Source organism: Natrix helvetica (assembly GCF_964273705.1).
Source record: "Natrix helvetica genome assembly, chromosome: 1".
Classification (NCBI taxonomy): domain Eukaryota; kingdom Metazoa; phylum Chordata; class Lepidosauria; order Squamata; family Natricidae; genus Natrix; species Natrix helvetica.
The window spans coordinates 243,573,047-243,591,708 of record NC_138548.1 but is presented as its reverse complement, the minus strand read 5'-3'; the positions used below and the strand labels follow the sequence as shown (position 1 = coordinate 243,591,708).

Here is an 18,662-nt window from a genome sequence, read left to right as displayed (position 1 = left end):
TTCTCTTCCCCGACCGCCCTCTTCCCCGCCTCCCCTCACCCCCCTCCCGGTGTCCGCTTGATTCGGCTCGGCGAGGGCTCGTAGCCTGGGTCGGCGAGCGCCACGAGAGTCCAGCGCCCGGCCCGGCTTCTTCCGCCGCCAGCGGGAGCGGAGCCGGCCCTGCCGGTAAGTGCCCAGAAACCCTCGCTCTGGCGGGCAGCGGGAGGGGTGGAATTCCCATAGCGTTCTCACGGGGCGCGGGAGGGAGGGGGGAGGAAGGAGAGGAGTGGGAGTCAAGGTGTGCGTGTGCGTGCGTGCGTGCCTGTTGCCATGGTGAGGAGTCGAGGCAACCGCTTTGGGTCGCCCGGTCCCCAGAGAAGCCCCGCACGGAAGCTCGGGCGATCCCGATGACTTCTTTCTAAATGTGTCCGCTTTAATCTGCTTGAAATGACAGTTGACCTAAAAATGATTTTGAGACGGCAATCCTATCTAAGTTTATTTAAGAATAAATTCTTACTCAGGATTATAGCAACCTGTAGCAATGTCACTACCCTCCTTTAGAATAGAATAACGGAATTGGAAGGGACCTTGGAGGTCTTCTAGTCCAACCCCCTGCTCAGGCAGGAAACCCTCTACCATTTCAGACAAATGGTTGTTCAATCTCTTCTTAAAAATTTCCAGTGTTGGAGCATTCACAACTTTTGGAGGCAAGCTGTTTCACTGATTAATTGTTCTAACTGCCAGGAAATTTCTAAGTTGCTTCTCTCCTTGATTAGTTTCCACCCATTGCTTCTTGTCAACAAAAAGCAGTTCATGGGGGAAGCAGTTGTCATTTTCCAAAAAATACAAATATCGCTTGGAATATATGTTATACGTTTTGCTTATTTACTGGAATGATCTCATTTGACATATTCTGGGGCGAGGAAGGATGCTCTGAAGATTTCTTTACCAAAAGCACCAATACACTTAAAAATCAAATCTGTAAATTTCACTTGTTTGTGCTATTGGGGTTTCCTAAACACATTTGATTTAATGCATCTGATTCTGTGCAGAATGGACTGCAATTTTACAGTGTATTTCACAACCCTTATAATATAAAGCAGGGGCGGTGGCCAATGTGGTTCTTGCCTTAATTTCATGCACTTTTTGGCCTTATTTCAAAAGCGATTTGCAAACACTTAATTAAGAGGTTATGCAAGGTTGATCTGGTTTTTCTGGAAGTCTGCCAGATGGGAAAAAAGAGATAACGTGAATAAGAAAAGGGAGAGCATCAAGAAGAAAAATTAGGTGTTAGGAAAATATATTCTCCATTGCTTAATTCAACAACATCCACTAATGGTAGGTATGTGGTCTAACAGTATATCATTCACGATGCATGTTTCTAGACAGAAAATTTCTGTCTTTTTTCTTCTCTTGAATAAACCATCTAACTTCAATTATTAATTTGGTTTCACTTATTTCCCCAAAATAAGCCTAATCACCCAAAAAATGTAATTAAGTTTATTTCCTTATTTTGCGGGAGGAAGTTTCTACTAAGTTTTTAAGTAGATAGGGATGTCAAGCCGCGAGCCAGATGCGTCACAGGCTGGCTACACCCACCCCGATTTAGCAAAGAGGAAAAAGTCACGATATGTCACATGACATGATCACATGAGTTTGACATCCCTGTTGTAGATTGTATATATAGATTATATATAATAATTAGATATTGTAGACCCCTTTTTAAGTAGGCTTAAATCAATAGAACAAGTAACAGAAACTCACAGACATAACAGATTCTTTTTCAATTATATTTCCCTTTCTTTCAGCATGTTTCCTAAATGTTATTTAAGGTTATTTTCATTAATAATGCACATAAAGCTCTAAAATGCATTCAGTTTTTTGCATAATATCCAGTTTTTCTGTTGTAATAGAGTTTCAACAATATCCTACACATTAAAGTTCTAACCAAAACAAAAGCAGATAATTGGAAAGACCTGGGAACTGCTGTCGGTCACAGTAATACTAGAACAAGGAGATCAGTTATGATTCTGTATAAAGCAGTTTAATATATTCACATGTTAGTCCACAGTAACAATCTCTTTGATGGTTATAAGGCACTTTGATTCTTATCTCAAGGTTACTTAAAACATTCAAGTTTGTTTCTTTGTTTGTTTGTTTTTGTCTCTCATGTAACAGGTTACAAATTCTGTGTTTTAGGATGACAAATCCAGGCCCCGGTATACAAAGAAATCAACCCCTAATGATTGAATGCCACAAAGATGATACTGTATGGCTATAAAAGTCCCACAGCTTCAATAATTTTTACACAATTGGGCTTCACTTCAAAGGCTTCATCTTCACTGGGAAGTGATATCCCAGTTTTACAAGATGGCAAATGCCCTTAGGGGCTGAAGAATGAGCTTCTCTTGCATTAGGCTCAGTAAGATAGGCTTCCTGCTCTCCATTATCACTTGCACAGTTCTCCTCTTGCTAATTCCCAAATTCCAATCCAGTTGGAGATTTAAGATCTATCCTCAGCCGCATCCATCTCTTGTTTTTAATACTTTCAACAAGAATGATACCCCACTTCAGCAAGTGGAGTTCAATTCCCCCAATCCTTTGGATACTGAGATCTTAACAAAAGAAAACCTACTAGAAAAATGGAATCATTATGTCACAGACACTGGTGGATCCCATCTGAAAGCTAATGGAAGGATAAATGAAAGGCCACACAATGTGATACATATGGATTCTGCTGAGGTCTCTGATAAGGAAAAGTTGGATTTGAAAGATATTTTTATTGCTGTGAAAACCACAAGGAAATATCATAAAACAAGGCTAAACTTGCTCTTCCAAACATGGATATCTCAGGCCAAAGGTCAGGTAAGAACACTATTTAATAGTTACCGTATGTTATTTTGTTAGTGATATTTATTATTAACATTTTATGTATAAAGATGCACGTTAAAACATTTTTTAAAGGTTAAACATAATGTCTTTTTACCATTACAGTGTTGGAAACAAATGATTTGCTTATTTTCTTATGATAGCACAATAGTTGAAGTTAAATCATTCAATTAAAGTAAAAATGATAATTTTATCTACTTATATCATCCTTTCCCCAAAGACATTAGAGTTCTAGAAGCTCTCCATTACAGGGAATTCCTGGCACGAGTAAATAATACATTGCAGAAATCGAGCTATTCAAGCTAGCCCCGTCCCTTGTTCCTAGTGAAGCAACTCTGCAGATTCACCATGCATCAGATCAGTTATGCATGCATGCTGATTCTGACATGTTTTTCTGCATGAAAGTAAATCATATTTGGCTATTTATGGTAGTTATACAATGATTCAATTGAGAATATTTTTATTTTTATCCCATCTTTATTATTTTTACAAATGACTCAAGGCGATGAACATTCCTAATTCTCTTTCTTCCTAAATAACCCTGCGGGGTGAATTGGGCTGAAACAGTGTAACTGGCTCAAGGTCACCCAGCTGGCTTTCATCCCTAAAATAGGATTAGATTGACATCTCCTAGTTTCTTGTCTGGTGCCTTAACCACTAAACCAAACTAGCTATGAAACCCTTAACCTTGGTTGGTTGGGATTTTGCTGAGTTAAAAATAAGAATGACACGACTGCTTCTTGTACCATATTACACCATATATTTGGTTTCCTTTCTGCCTATTGCAGGAGTCCCCAATCCTCAGCCTGTGGACCGTCTGCGGCACGCCAGAAACCTGGCCGTGCAAACCAGCAAAGCCCCCATCCGCACATGTGCGGGATGCAGGCAGTACATAAAACTGCGCCCCCTGTGGTCTGCGAAAAAGCCTCTCTCCGTGGAACCGGTCCCTGGCACCCAAAAGATTGGGGGCCACTGGCCTATCAGATAATGTGCTTAACATTCCTGAAACCTATAATAAGGGGGGAGGAAGAGACCTTTTTTGGTTTGAGGCTGTGAGGAACCAATATACAGGTGAAACTTGAAAAATTAGAATATCGTGCAAAAGTTCATTTATTTCAGTAATGCAACTTAAAAGGTGAAACTAAAATATGAGATACTCATTACATGCAAAGCAAGATAGTTCAAGCCGTGATTTGTCATAATTGTGATGATTATGGTGTACAGCTCATGAAAACCCCAAATCCACCATCTCAGAAAATTAGAATATGACATGCAATCAATAAAACAAGGATTGTACATAGAACAATATTGGACCTCTGAAAAGTAGAAGCATGCATATGTACTCAGTACTTGGTTTGGGCCCCTTTTGCAGCAATTACTGCCTCAATGCAGCATGGCATGGAAGCTATCAGCCTGAGGTGTTATGGAAGACCAGGATGCTTCAATAGCAGCCTTCAGCTCTTCTGCATTGTTCGGTGTCATGTCTCTCATCTTTCTCTTGACAATGTCCCATAGATTCTCAATGGGGTTCAGGTCAGGTGAGTTTGCTGGCCAATCAAGCACAGTAATCCCACCGTCATTGAACCAGGTTTTGGTTCCTTTGGCAGTGTGGGCAGCTGGAAAATGAAGTCAGCATCCTTCATTTCTGTCCTCTTTTCTGATGAGAGCAACTTATGCCAAAAGCACCAAAACCTGGTTCAATGACCGTTGGATTACTGTGCTTGATTGGCCTCTCTATTCTTCCTCCATACTCTGGGTCCTTGGTTTCCAAATGAGATGCAAAAGTTGCTCTCATCAGAAAAGAGGACTTTGGACTACTGAGCAACAAGACTTTGGATCACTGTGCTTCATTAAGACCAGGGTCAACGCAGCCGTCTACCAGGAGATTTTGGAGCACTTCATGCTTCCTACCGCAGACGAGCTTTATGGGGATGTTGACTTCATTTTCCAGCAGGACTTTGCACCTGCCCACACTGCCAAAAGCACCAAAACCTGGTTCAATGACTGTGGGATTACTGTGCTTGATTGGCCAGCAAACTCGCCTGACCTGAACCCCATAGAGAATCTATGGAGCATTGCCAAGAGAAAGATGAGAGACATGAGACCGAACAATGCAGAAGAGCTGAAGGCCGCTATTGAAGCATCCTGGTCTTCCATAACACCTCAGCAGTGCCACAGGCTGATAGCTTCCATGCCACGCTGCATTGAGGCAGTAACTGCTGCAAAAGGGGCCCAAACCAAGTACTGACTACATATGCATGCTTATACTTTTCAGAGGTCCGATATTGTTCTATGTACAATCCTTGTTTTATTGATTGCATGTAATATTCTAATTTTCTGAGATTGTGGATTTGGGGTTTTCATGAGCTGTAAGCCATAATCATCACAATTGTGACAAATCATGGCTTGAACTATCTTGCTTTGCATGTAATGAGTCTATCTCATATATTAGTTTCACCTTTTAAGTTGCATTACTGAAATAAATGAACTTTTGAACGATATTCTAATTTTTTGAGTTTCACCTGTAATATTCTGACTGAAATGAACAATAACATTACTCTGAAATCTTCAGATCAATAATTCTTGATATGTATCTTTTATAGACGTTTGTATTCACAGACGGGGAAGATCATGAGCTGCATCTTAGAGCAGGTAAATTATTACTCACTTTCCAGATTTATATTTAAAATAAGATATGAATTACTCTTACCAGTCACTTATCTTTTTAGAGTAGGGATTATATAGTTCAATATCTCAGGGGTTGCCACAAAGAAGAGGGAGTCAAACTATTCTCCAAGGCAACTGAGGGTAGAACAAGAAGCAGTGGGTGGAAACTAATCAAGGAGAGAAGCAACTTAAAACTGAGGAGAAATTTCCTGACAGAACAATTAATCAGTGGAACAGCTTGCCTCCAGAAATTGTGAATGCCCCAACACTGGAAGTCTTTAAGAAGATGTTGGATAGCCATTTGTCTGGAACGGTATAGCAATAGCACTTAGACTTATATGCTGCTTCACAGTGCTTTACAGCCCTCTCTAAGCAGTTTACAGAGTCAGCCTATTGCCCCCAGCAATATGGGTCCTCATTTTACCAACCTTGGAAGGATGGGAGGCTGAGTCAACCTTCAGCTGGTGAGACCCGAACTGCCAAATTGCTGGCAGCCAGCAGTCAGCAGAAGTAGGCTGCAATACTGCATTCTAACCATTGCGCCACCGTGGTTCTTAATAGGGTTTCCTGCCTAAGCAGAGGGTTGGACTAGAAGACCCTTCCAACTCTGTTGTTCTGTAATTGTATAATCTGCTTTGCAAAAAGAAGATCCCCAGCTGAGTCATTGTCTTGAGGAGTACCGGAATCAGTTCCTGTCCTGAGAAACAAGGGATAGATGCTGTCCAGAATGCACTTGCTGTTTATGACGTTATACAGAGTTATTTCCATTTCTGGGTAGAAAAAGATTATTTTCTTTTTGAAATGCTTCCTTATTTGCCTCCATTGAGAATTTTACATTGATGCCTCTACATGGGGCTTCCCTTGGGACGCGCCCGAAGACTGCAGCTAGTCCAGAACGCAGCCGCGCGGGCGGTCATGGGGAGTACCAGGTATTCCCATGTGACACCGCTCCTGCGTGAGCTGCACTGGCTGCCTGTGGTCTTTCGGGTGCGTTTCAAGGTTTTGACTACCATCTTTAAAGCGCTCCATGGCATAGGGCCCAGTTACCTGCGGGATCGCGTCCTCCCACATACATCCCTGCGGCCAATTCGCTCTCACAGAGAGGGGCTTCTCCTGGTGCCGTCCGCCAGGCAATGCCAGCGGGCGACGCCAAGGAGTAGGGCCTTCTCTGTGATGGGCCCAACCCTCTGGAATGACCTCCCCCCCGACATTAGAACCACCACCGACTTCCGCTCCTTCCGGCAGAAACTAAAGACTCACCTGTTTCGACTGGCTGGCCTGGCATAATTTCAACACCTATCTCCTGGCATTTATATTTTACTGGTTTTTAAGGGTATTATTCTATAGTCTTAATTTTATTGGGTATTGGGATCTTAATGTCTGTTTATTTTAATTATTTATTAGCAATACAGTCCTGCACATCTTTTATCCTCCTCTTATCCATCCATGCATTTTATATTTGTATATATATATTCCCCATGTAGTAAATTTAACTGTTTTAATTGTGTTCTTTGACATGGACTGTACACCGCCCCGAGTCCCTTTTGGGAGAGGGGGCGGTCTATAAGCGCTAATAAATTGAAATTGAATTGAAAATTGAATGCTTATATCTTTAAATTCCTTCAGACTGTTAATGTTCCAGAAACAGTAATGATAAGTAGTGCTTGCAGTGATCAATGTAATATATGTTGCAGCTTTATGGTTGTGGAACATGGAATTGCAAAAAATACTATAACACTATTAAATGATACAATAATTTTCTTACATTCCTGGTGAAAACTTCAGAAGCATTAAGTAAAACTATCATGCTTGCCCATTTGCGTTTTCCATTTCATATTCTTATAGCATGACATTGTTTGCTCCACAGTCTAGATCCTTCACAGCTAGCACTGGATGCTTATTAATTTATGAATCAAATTTACATAGCTGCCGATCTCACCAAAGGCAACTCTGAGCGGCATAGAACAGTAGATGTGATGTAATATTCGTGGCTCTTCTTCAAATATGAATATGATTATATTTGCTTTCAGAAACTGCATAGCTTGTTCCTTTACAATCAATTTTATTTTATAGGGGATCATGTGATTAATACCAATTGCTCAGCTGTTCACACCCGCCAAGCTCTCTGCTGCAAGATGTCAGTGGAATATGATAAATTTCTAGAGTCTGGGCAAAAGTAAGTGGAAATCACTTGTTTCATAGTTAATTTCATTGCTCTTTTGGCTTCATCAATTAGTATCTGCTGTTCTTTTGATCAGCAGATAAAATAGGAGAATGTTGTGTTTGATCTAATTTTATGTAGTTAAAAAGATGTTCTCCATTTGTTCTCTCTCCATTCCCTTACATTTTAATTATGTCATTTGTATTGTCAACAATGCATAGATATGAAAAATTAGATCTTCTTCCAAGAGAGCTTTGTTATATTTTTGTTATGACCTCCAATGCAATTTTCTTTTCTGAATTTTCTGCAGGTGGTTTTGTCATGTAGACGATGACAACTATGTGAATTTGAAGAGTCTCCGGAGTCTTTTATCTGCTTTTTCACACAGCCAAGATATATATTTAGGAAGACCAAGTCTGGACCATCCAATTGAAGCAGCAGACTATCTCCGGAATGATGGATCAGTGAGCAGATTCTTTCACTGTTGGTTTTCATGAACTGAAAAAAGCAGATTTTTATAGTCTTGCATGTTTACTTTCATCTGGAATTCACACCCTACTTTGTTATTTTTCTAGCCCACCAGCATGGGAGAGGGCAACACTTTTCTTAGAGGCATGGCTTGAAGTTGATTTTTGCAGATGCTATTATTTCAGATTACCATTGCTTCTTTTGTTGTACTGAATTGACTGCTGGGAAACTGACTAGTCTTGTCTCCAGCCAGAAAGCAAAATCACGGTCATGTGATTTCCCACTTAGGGTCCACTTAGCAGTGTAGCTGCCTGTCCAATTTAGGGTTATTAGGTGAGGATTACTTGTATGTCTTGCAGGCCAAAATGAGTAAACCGATGGAAGAAGAATGATATCCAGCAGGAACACCAGAAAAATCACTAGAGGAGGGCAGTTCAGTCTTTTTGGCTTAGATTAAATTCTCCATCCTTCACTGCTAATATAGCAGGCTAATAAAATTGAAAGCTTTATTTGCAATAATTAGGCAATTATGCAACTTATAGGAACATATATTTGTAAATTTCCAACACTTCAGAATACAGAACACATGAAAGATTATTTTTTAAAAGAAATTAAAAGATCTAAGCTTCTTCATGTGAAATAAGAAATATACAGATTTTCACATTTTAAAACAAATTGCAAAATTCAACTTTGAATTTATAGATACAGTTGTGTTTTCATTCCTTTACTTACACTTGGCTGTCTATCTGTAATTAATTGTAGTGATTATTTTGTTCTACAGCCATAGAATATGGTATTACATATTATATGGCGTACGATTACAATTCTATACATGTTTCCTTCCATAAATCTGATTGAACCAATTTTATTGAAGCTATATGAAGAATTAGTTGTACGCAGAGAAAGTCCAGAGCTGGTGTGTTTCTTTAAATTCAAATTTGATTTAAGATTGGTTTCCCGAAGCGCCAACAATTTTCTGAGGCTTTCTAATGGTCAAATAGAATTGATAACGTCCAATTGATCACAAAATAGTCAGCCGTTCTAACTTGTCTCTTGTTTATTTTGCTAGACCACTACAAAATTCTGGTTTGCCACAGGTGGTGCTGGATTTTGCATCAGCAGAGGCCTGGCCCTCAAGATGAGCCCATGGGCTAGGTAGGTGCAGTTGGAAGGCTTGCTCCCACCTGTGGCTCAAATAGAACTAAGGACAGATTCATTCCTTGACTTTTGCTTTTGGCAGCCTTGGCAGCTTCATCAGCACCGCAGAGAGAATTCGCCTCCCTGATGATTGCACCATTGGCTACATCATTGAGGGGCTCTTGGAAGTGAAACTGTTGCACAGCCCTTTATTCCACTCTCATCTGGAAAACCTACAGCGGCTGCGTGGTAGAGCTGCACTCAGACAAGTAAGGACAACTCTCCTCTAAACTAAGCAGATGCTTCTCCCCAGCCCCCTTTCTTCCTTAAAAGGGTCTGTTTCATGGGAGTTTCTTACTGAGACTACTACAAGTTGGTCATCTGCGACAGTACTGATTTAGTACAAACAAAATACAAAAGCCTTTTGTGAATTTTTCTCATGGTGATGGGAAAAACAAGGAGAGGAAACGATGGGCATTTTCAAAGTAAACTTAAAAAATAAGACTTGCTCTTAAATTATTGTTGAGGCGAAGGCTAGGTTTTGAAGCCAAAACAATTGGGAAAGAAGTTAAATGTCAGTGTCGAATTGCCAGTAATCCCACGGTCATTGAATCAGGTTTTAGTGCTTTTGGCAAAAGTTGCTCTCATCAGAAGAGGACTTTGGACCACTGTGCTTCATTAAGACAGGGTCAACGCAGCTGTCTACCAGGAGATGTTGGAGCACTTCATGCTTCCTTCCGCAGACAAGCTTTATGGGGATGCTGACTTCATTTTCCAGCTGCCCACACTACCAAAAGCACCAAAACCTGGTTCAATAACTGTGGGATTACTGTGCTTGATTGGCAAGCAAACTCGCCTGACCTGAACCCCATAGAGAATCTATGGGGCATTGCCAAGCGAAAGATGAGAGGCACGAGAGAGAACAATGCAGAAGAGCTGAAGGCCACTATTGAAGCATCCTGGTCTTCCATAACACCTCAGCAGTGCCACAGGCTGATAGCTTCCATGCCACGCCGCATTGAGGCAGTAATTGCTACAAAAGGGGCCCAAACCAAGTACTGAGTACATATGCATGCTTATACTTTTCAGAGGTCCGATATTGTTCTATGTACAATCCTTGTTTTATTGATTGCATGTCATATTCTAATTTTCTGAGATGGTGGATTTGGGGTTTTCATGAGCTGTACGCCATAATCATCACAATTATGACCCATCACAGCTTGAACTATCTTGCTTTGCATGTAATGAGTCTTATCTCATATTTTAGTTTCACCTTTTAAGTTGCATTACTGAAATAAATGAACTTTTGCACGGTATTCTAATTTTTTGAGTTTCACCTGTATTTCCAATCCCTGTTAAGTAATTATACCAACTGTAGAACCCAATTTTAGGACTTGAGTATGTTCCAATTTTTAAAATTCTTTCTAACAAGTGCCATTTTGAATATGTGGGTTATGTGTGTTTTTTTCTAGGTTACCTTGAGTTATGGTGGCCCTGAGAATAAACGCAATGTTGTCAGTGTGGGTGAAATATTCAGTATACAACAAGATCCAACTCGGTGTGTACATTATGTCTTAAATCCCCTAACTTACTTGTTCAGTTAAGACATTCTAACATGAAAACTGAAAATAGCCAGGTAATTTATTTGCAGTATTTATAACTTACCTTATTCTTTGCAGGTTCAAATCTGTTCACTGCCTCCTCTACCCTGAAACACTGTGGTGTCCTACCGTAATAGTGAAATGACATTTTACCTTTCCTGTGAATCTCTTACGCAGCTTTCTTTAAATGAATAGCCAGAGCTATATATCGGAGGAAGAAGACAGACAAAGCAAGTCCCAGATGAACCAGCCACTCTTCAAAATAATACTTGAGAACTTTGGACTGGGGCACATTATAAATAATATCTGCAATGTTTCTTTTGGGGTCTTAAATATATCCTTGCTGAGCCATAATCCTTCCCACATTGTAGGAATACAATTTCAATGTAAAGCTGCAGTCTGGCACTGTAGCAACATGGCTGATAAAAAGAGATTTATAGAAATGTTTGGAGCAGAGCATAGCTTTTTTGTTTTTATTAGAACAAGTGTTCTTATTTGGGAAGGCAGTATAATCAAAGTATTTTTGTTAATTCTGCTTTACCAACTGTATTCCTGTGGAACCACAGTGGAAATGTTAGAAATATTGTCTCTTACAGGTTGAATATAAGACAAGCTAATCCCTAGCAACCTCTCTGCTCCATGCAGTACCAGAATCTCTTTCCTTCATGGCCCTTTAAAGTTTGCTTTCCTTCTTACCTTTTCAGAAGTTCTCCACTGTTACAGTCAAGTCCCAAGTGATTGGTCTTCAATATTTTCTAACCACTAATTGTTTCAAAATATTGAAACAGATATTTCTGTTGGCTGGACCATCATCTGAATCTTACATATTGCATCTAGACTTCCTGAAGTGATACATCCAACACCCAGTAGATTGGATCTTTTAGCAAATGTATTTGTAAAAGGATAGATCATGAGGGGTTTTTTGAGGGTTTTCCACTGGTTCCATGATCAACTTAGTCACTTAATAAAAGATATTTCTGAGTCACTACTATTGTACAGAATCCTTCTTGTAAATATAGCAGCATTAATCAAAAAGCTTTTATGACCCAATCCAGGCTGTGCTGGATTGTCTGATCTATCTGGTATTCTGTAAGCTCCAGAACAGTTCTGATTGTGAGCACCACCTGATGAAAAATGTAACACTACTGACAACTCATTTTGGAGAATAGTTGCATGTATTGTTGTCTCTGCTGGGCATTCCTGATACAGCTGATGGACATTTTAGTTTGACAGAAGAATCCAAAATAGAAGCCAAGTATTTGCCATCAAGTCGAGGCACAGAAAAATGTAAAAGTTGAAACCAAGATTGTTATATTTAAAACTAACTTAACTATAGATGGAAGCTTGATTTTAATGCACATTCATCTGCTACAAAGAATTGAATTGGTCAGGATACAGCTTTGACAAGTGACAAGAAGTTATTAAATTATTAACATCATTAAATTATATTAATATATTATTACTGGAATATTAATGAGAGTGGTGTGGTGGCCTACTGGTGGAGCTCTCATCCAACAATCAGGAGGCTGTGAGTTCAATCCTAGGTAGAGGTAGGTATTTCTCTCTGGACATGATGAGAATATATCTGCTGAATATAACTCCACATTGGTGACAGGAAGGGCATCCGGTCAGTAAATACTCAGTTCTCTTCAGTTGCCCAGATTCCACCCTGAAAGGGATTATAGCCTCATTAAAAGGAGATGATGATGATGATGATGATTGGAATATTAATAGGGTCCTGATGTTAGATGGCAGTGGTTAGAAGTACTGTAGGCTAATTCTGCCGACTGCCAGCAGTTCAATCCTGACCTGTCAAGGTCAATAAAATGAAGACCCAGATTGTTTGGGGCAATATGCCGATACTGTACTCAGAGACGCTGTGATGCTGTAAAATAGGGACACCCAACCCTTGGGCTGTGGCCCACTACCAGGCCGTAGTCCATTCAGAACAGGCCCGCAGATATGGCAGGCAAGCACGCACACACGTATCTCCACTTGCATGTGCAGCTCCATTTGTGCACGTTCACCTGCCACTCACACAGAACCATCCCCTCCCTGCCCCCAAAGCACAAAAGGTTGGAGACTGCAGCTTCAAAGCACCGTGAAGTGATATATAAGTCTAAGTGCTATTTTGCTGAAGTATCAACCGAGGTGCCACATAAAATTGTTCATTCTGTATTGTTGAATTTCTACTGCTTATTGCCTCCGGAATTAAATACTGTCTCTTTTACACCGTGACTAGGAGGGAAAAACATTTACTGCTCTGCGTTTGGTGATTATCAGAAACTAACTAGTGTAATAAAAACGGAACTATATTAAAAATTATATTACAATTTCTTTCTCTCAACCACCTCCCTACCCTAACTATTGTATTGATCAGCCTGCAATGCGCTCGTGTCATAAACTCTAAGAAGCCTTGCAGGTCTCCGTTTTTCTCACAGGGATCCACACCACAAAAACTCTTGATTCCTCCAGAAAAAAAAACATGGCGACACAAAGAACCAAGAACCTCCCCTTCAGACAAAGGAGCGGTCGCCCAGATGCGGTTTTACACCCGGTGCCCCGAAGGATGCCAGAAACCGGACTCGGGCGCTCCCGATAGACCCGAAACGGGGAGATAGGGGAGGCGCGTCCTCAGGCGGGACTGCAAACGCGACACTCGGGAGCCGGGAGGGCTTAACAGAAGGCGAAAGGGGCGGCGGCGGGAGGACCTCCTTCCCCCTTGTGGAAGCCCCTTCGGGCGCCGCCTCTTCCCTTCCAGCGCTGCCTCCAGCGCCTATTGGAAGTTCAGCCGCCGCGGAAGATGGAGCGCTTCTTTGGCCATCGCGCTTTGGTGACGGGTGCAGGCAAAGGTAGCGTCCCCGGGGGCCGCGCCGCTGGAGCAACCCTGGCGCTTCGGGGACGAGCCCCGCCGCATTGGTGCCGGTGCAACAACGTTGTGCTCCCCTTTGCAGGGATCGGCAGGGCTGCGGCAGTACGGCTGAGCCAAGCGGGGGCCCAGGTGGTGGCGGTGAGCCGGACCCAGACAGATCTCGAGAGCCTGCAAGAAGAGGTAGAGGCAGCGTGGCTCCTGCCTGCTCAGCCTCTGTGCCCAGTTGTGGATCTCCTTTGGCTTCTGCTTGGCCCGACCCTCGCTTTTCCTCTGGTCGAAGAGACATCCTCTCTTCCAGGAGGTTCATGCCTGGGTGGTTGCCTCTCGCTCAGAGGAAGGCTTTGCTTCTGGGAGACAGAAATACGAGGCAGCTTTTCCACTGGGGTCTCTACATATAGGACTAGATCGGTTCTCAAAGGTTTTAGCCTAGGGGTCTCTTTGATTTTTAAAAAGTGATTGAGGACACCCAAAAGCTTTGATGTGTGTGGGTTATATCACTGCTGTGTAGTATGTTAGAAATTAAAACCGAGAAATGTTAAAAATATTTATTTATAAAATACTCCGCCATCCCCCTGAAAGAGTATGGTAAACCATACTTTGAGAATCACCGCTCTAGATAAACCTTGAATTTCATTCTGTAGGGCCCTTATTACCTCAAGCTTGTTCATTTCTGTGAGTGGAGCTACACTCCAATTGCATCCTATTTTTGTTAGCCCACCCTCAAAAAGAAAAGTCCTTGTATATGCCAGATGCATGTTCCTATACATGCCTGAAGAGTCCCTATATACGTGACAGATCTCAACTATTTGAGGCAGATCTGCAATAGAATGGTCAGCAGATACTACTACATTTCACCACGCAGGTGTGCTAAGTGCATGGGTTGTGATTTTGACCATTGCAAAAGTAGACATTCCACCCTGTCTTTCTACTACATATTTATCATGCCTCAAGGTAACCAATTAATCAGAGTATCCAGTGCCACTAGCTGCTGAAGAAATAAAGAATTCTTCCATTAAAATTGCTCCCTTCCTTCCCTTTGCCCTTTACCCAAACATTTGAAATACTTTAAAGACAAAATCAGTAGTAGTCCTAGCAAGGTCACAGAAAAACCTTCAGGGGTGTTCCCATTTTTTCACCAGCTGTTCTAGCCTTTAGGCTATACTGAAAGGCAAAAGAGTAAATTAATTTCCACCCTGTTTTCTGCATTTGTCTGGCATAGAAGGGGAATAAAATGACTTGACCTAATCTGGAAATGCCTGGGTTTTATAGATTAAAATATTGTGCCTGGCTTGCTAGAGTGTCATTGAAAAGCTACCACTATCAGATAAGCCACCTGCAATCTATGTCCCCAGAACAGCACCAATTTAAAAATAAGCTATTTACTGCATTTCTCATCATTTTCTCACAGAATTGCGATGAAAAGGGAAAATGTACTTTGTACCAAATGAACTCATCTGCCATTCTTGGGACATTCTTCACATAGTGTAAAACATGTTTCAAGGGCATATTTTTTTAAAAAAAAATTAGGTGATTATCGCAGGATAGAGAATCTAATTAGAATTGCAGATGTCTAAATTATTCTTTTTGACTGTCAAAAACAAAACTGGAATGTTGTATGAAAATATCCTTGCAGTTCAAGCTTAATGAAGGAATTACATCTCCTTGGACCTTTGTTTGAAATCAGTATTCTGTCCTGGTAAAATTTATTTTGTATACTTTGTAAGAAAAAGTCACTTGAAACTAGCAGTCCTAACACCCTTGCTTTATAATCAGCATCAATCCCCGTGTTCCTTAATGTTGCTTCTATCCTCAGTGCCCTGGCATCCAGACATTGTGTGTTGACCTCGCAGACTGGGAAGCTACAGAAGCTGCACTAAGCACAGTGGAAGATATTGATTTGTTAGTGAATAATGCTGCTGTAGCAGTTTTGCAGCCATTCTTACAGGTTTCCAAGGAGGCCTTTGACAGGTAATCAAGGGGAGGTGGTGGAAAGCAAGTAAGCAAACGAAGAAATAATCCAGGCCAAAGAAAAGATGTAAAAAAATTGAAAATTTAAATAAAACAGGACCCACAATTACCAGGTAACTAAAGGGAGATGTGAGAATTCGATTTTAGAAACCACTGCTGTAGGTTCTGATTTTCAACCTTAGAGGTCCTTTCCATTCCACTTTGAAGGGTATATATATATAAAATGTTCTTCTAGAACAGTGTTTCTCAAACTTGGCGACTTTAAGTCCTGTGGACTTCAACTCCCAGAATCCCCCAGCCAGCATAGCTGGCTGGGGAATTCTGGGAGTTGAAGTCCACAGGACTTAAAGTCGCCAAGTTTGAGAAACACTGTTCTAGAATAAAAAGCGAGCTTCAGATGTTAATTTGGTTCAGTTTGCAGAACAATTGTTTTCCTTGTCCTTGATGAAAAAAGTGCAGATTTGTTTGTTTGAGCAACCTGATCATTCCTTTGTTTTTCCAAGACTGGTGATGGGATGGGGAAGACTTGGGGTTTAGTATGCAATCCCTGCACTTTGGGCTTCTAGCAATTTCCCACTTTTGTTGCAATTGGCTTTTCTTGGTGTATTTAATCTGACTTTCCTTTTATATAGATCTTTCAGTGTCAACCTTCGGGCTGTGCTGCAGGTCTCCCAGGTGAGAAATCTGCATGATGTTGGAAGGACCATGTAGGACTATAGAAGCAGTTAGTAAAAAAACTTCCATTAACAAACGGGAGATTATCATGGTCTTAAAGAAGTTGGATTTCTGGTTGCATCCTATGTGCATTTGCTCAGAAATAAATCTCCACCTCACTGCTTTGGCAACTCTCTTTATACTAATTGTATACTTTATACACCGAGGCCCTGGATATCATTAAATTGCAAATGATAAATGTCTGATAAATTCTGTGTTGTCATAGATTTTTGCCCAGAAACTGATTGCCAGAGGAGCACCAGGAGTTATTGTCAATGTTTCAAGCCAGGCTTCCCAACGGGCTGTGTTAAATCACACTGTCTATAGTGAGTATCACTATAGGAAAGTAAAGGAAAAACAAGGAGAAGAGGAAGAAAGGGGAGCATTTAATACACTTATTTTTTTCTGTTTGCCTGAAGGTGCAACCAAGAGTGCCTTGGATATGCTGACAAAGTCAATGGCTCTGGAATTAGGCCCCCATAAGGTAAGCACCTCTGCCTGAAGAGAAAGATAAGGTGAAGGAGAAGCAATAACTATAGGACATGCAAAGAGCAAATAAAAATAAAATATTTTGTCATTAGGTGACTGTGTAGAGCTTACTATAAACCAAAACTGCAATAATAATAATAATAATGGAGCCTTATTTTGAAGGAAGAAGGCTCAGCAAGACTGAATGATATATTTCACCGAGAGCCAGCTGATTAAAATGTTAGTTTTCATAGTGAAAAACCAATTCCTTAAGAGTAACCTCAAAAAGCAGGGATGAATAACGTGTGACCCTTCAAATGTTGCTGAATTCCAACTCCCATTTTACCTTGACCAACATGACCAGTGATGAGGGATGATGATAATTCTAGATTACCAATATTAATGAGAGTTCTAGACCATCAACATTTCTAGACAGAGTATGTGTCTGCTGGGTGCTTAGTCTAACCATGCATTCATTCTGTATTTCCTTTCTTTGCGTTTCAAGATTAGGGTAAATTGTGTGAACCCTACAGTTGTCATGACCAACATGGGACGCCTAAATTGGAGTGATCCCCAGAAATCTGGACCTATGCTTAGCCGCATCCCATTGGGAAAATTTGCAGGTAATTTGGGAGACAAACATCCTGTGTCAGAGGACGAGAGAGGCTCTCTGGGGATCTAGAAACATTATTACAGAGGCAAAGTGGTTAGCAATAACTGAGAAACATGCACCAGTGCTGTGGCTGCTTTAAAGAGCCTATTCATCTGGAATGTACAAGCTTCTGATCAAGGCCTATAGTCTCTCAATTGTTCTATGCCTCTGATAGTGAAGCTGAAATAGATTGCATTTCTGGAGAAGAGCTCTCCCCATTCCTTACATAGCAAGCCCTAAGCCAGTTTAGTTAAAGTTAATGAAGTGTTTTTCTTAGAAAAAGGTGATTTTTGTCTTTTCCTATCAGAGATTTAACTTATCCCTGGAACCATATCACCTCATTTCTCTGTTATCAGTATCACACCAATTACAGACAATTTAACAACAACAAAAATATTACATCTGTTCCTGTGAAAAGGAACTTTTGAATTTAATTGCCAGAAAAAGCTATCAGGGTTAGGGTATTGCTCACTGGATAAGAGTAGATAGTATCATTTGGTTTTAAGGATAGGAAACTCCTTCCTGTCTTTGAAAGATTTCAACAGATTTGATTGCCTTCGCAATTGCTTTCAGCCAAACTTCCTGAATCTGTCTTTACAGAACTGGATGATGTGGTAAATGGCATCCTGTTCTTGTTGAGCGACCAAAGCAATATGACCACTGGTGCCACACTGCCCATTGATGGAGGATTCCTCTCCAGCTAGAAAACCTTGTTGGATAAATTCTTTTGGGATGAATAGCCTGACTCTCCATGATTTATCCAGATTAGTCTTTTCAAAATACAGAAGGATCATGAAATGGAACAATTTGATATACGAATAAATCAATAAAGTAGTAGAAAGAATTTATCTTCTTTAATGCAATTAACAGGAAGAGGGATGATGAAATGTTCTTCCATCAGCCGATGACTCTAAAACACTACTTACTTATGGATAAATGTTTATTGTATAAAATAAGAGGTGTTCAGCTCATCACTACACGATGATTAAAAACTGGACCCGTCTCCAAATCCCTCAAAGCTCTCTCTAACCCAACCCCCATCATTCCATCATTCCTGTCAAAAGGAAGGCGTCGCTTGACATCTTC

At 40.8% G+C, this 18,662-nt stretch overlaps 2 protein-coding genes across 3 annotated transcripts; both read left to right on the top strand.

Annotated features, from left to right (window-relative positions):
- The first annotated feature begins 26 nt into the window (after window positions 1-26).
- RFNG (RFNG O-fucosylpeptide 3-beta-N-acetylglucosaminyltransferase) lies at window positions 27-11,887 on the top strand. Of its 2 annotated transcripts, none has more exons than XM_081955999.1 (9): window positions 27-165; window positions 2,179-2,844; window positions 5,472-5,520; window positions 7,609-7,711; window positions 8,007-8,160; window positions 9,234-9,319; window positions 9,405-9,570; window positions 10,774-10,859; window positions 10,981-11,887. In XM_081955999.1, the coding sequence occupies exons 2-9, from the start codon at window positions 2,377-2,379 to the stop codon at window positions 11,045-11,047; spliced, it is 1,179 nt and encodes a 392-aa protein (XP_081812125.1). In that variant the 5' UTR covers window positions 27-165; window positions 2,179-2,376; the 3' UTR covers window positions 11,048-11,887. The 2 variants fall into 2 exon arrangements, with proteins under 2 accessions (XP_081812125.1, XP_081812124.1); XM_081955998.1 differs by having other exon boundaries at window positions 28-165; window positions 2,158-2,844.
- A 1,698-nt stretch (window positions 11,888-13,585) lies between these two features.
- DCXR (dicarbonyl and L-xylulose reductase) lies at window positions 13,586-18,605 on the top strand. Its single transcript, XM_081938097.1, has 8 exons — window positions 13,586-13,754; window positions 13,857-13,954; window positions 15,588-15,742; window positions 16,375-16,417; window positions 16,683-16,782; window positions 16,876-16,940; window positions 17,430-17,547; window positions 18,177-18,605. Exons 1-8 carry the CDS (start codon window positions 13,706-13,708, stop codon window positions 18,278-18,280), a joined length of 732 nt encoding a protein of 243 aa, XP_081794223.1. The 5' UTR covers window positions 13,586-13,705; the 3' UTR covers window positions 18,281-18,605.
- The last annotated feature ends 57 nt before the right edge of the window (window positions 18,606-18,662 follow it).

Coding starts and splice junctions, on each gene's coding strand:
- RFNG (XM_081955999.1), top strand. CDS start 2,377: ATGAGCTTCTCTTGCATTAGGCTCAGTAAGATAGGCTTCCTGCTCTCC. Junction 7,712..8,006: donor TTTCTAGAGTCTGGGCAAAA/GTAAGTGGAAAT, acceptor AATTTTCTGCAG/GTGGTTTTGTCATGTAGACG. Junction 9,571..10,773: donor GTAGAGCTGCACTCAGACAA/GTAAGGACAACT, acceptor GTTTTTTTCTAG/GTTACCTTGAGTTATGGTGG.
- DCXR (XM_081938097.1), top strand. CDS start 13,706: ATGGAGCGCTTCTTTGGCCATCGCGCTTTGGTGACGGGTGCAGGCAAA. Junction 15,743..16,374: donor TCCAAGGAGGCCTTTGACAG/GTAATCAAGGGG, acceptor CCTTTTATATAG/ATCTTTCAGTGTCAACCTTC. Junction 17,548..18,176: donor CCCATTGGGAAAATTTGCAG/GTAATTTGGGAG, acceptor CTGTCTTTACAG/AACTGGATGATGTGGTAAAT.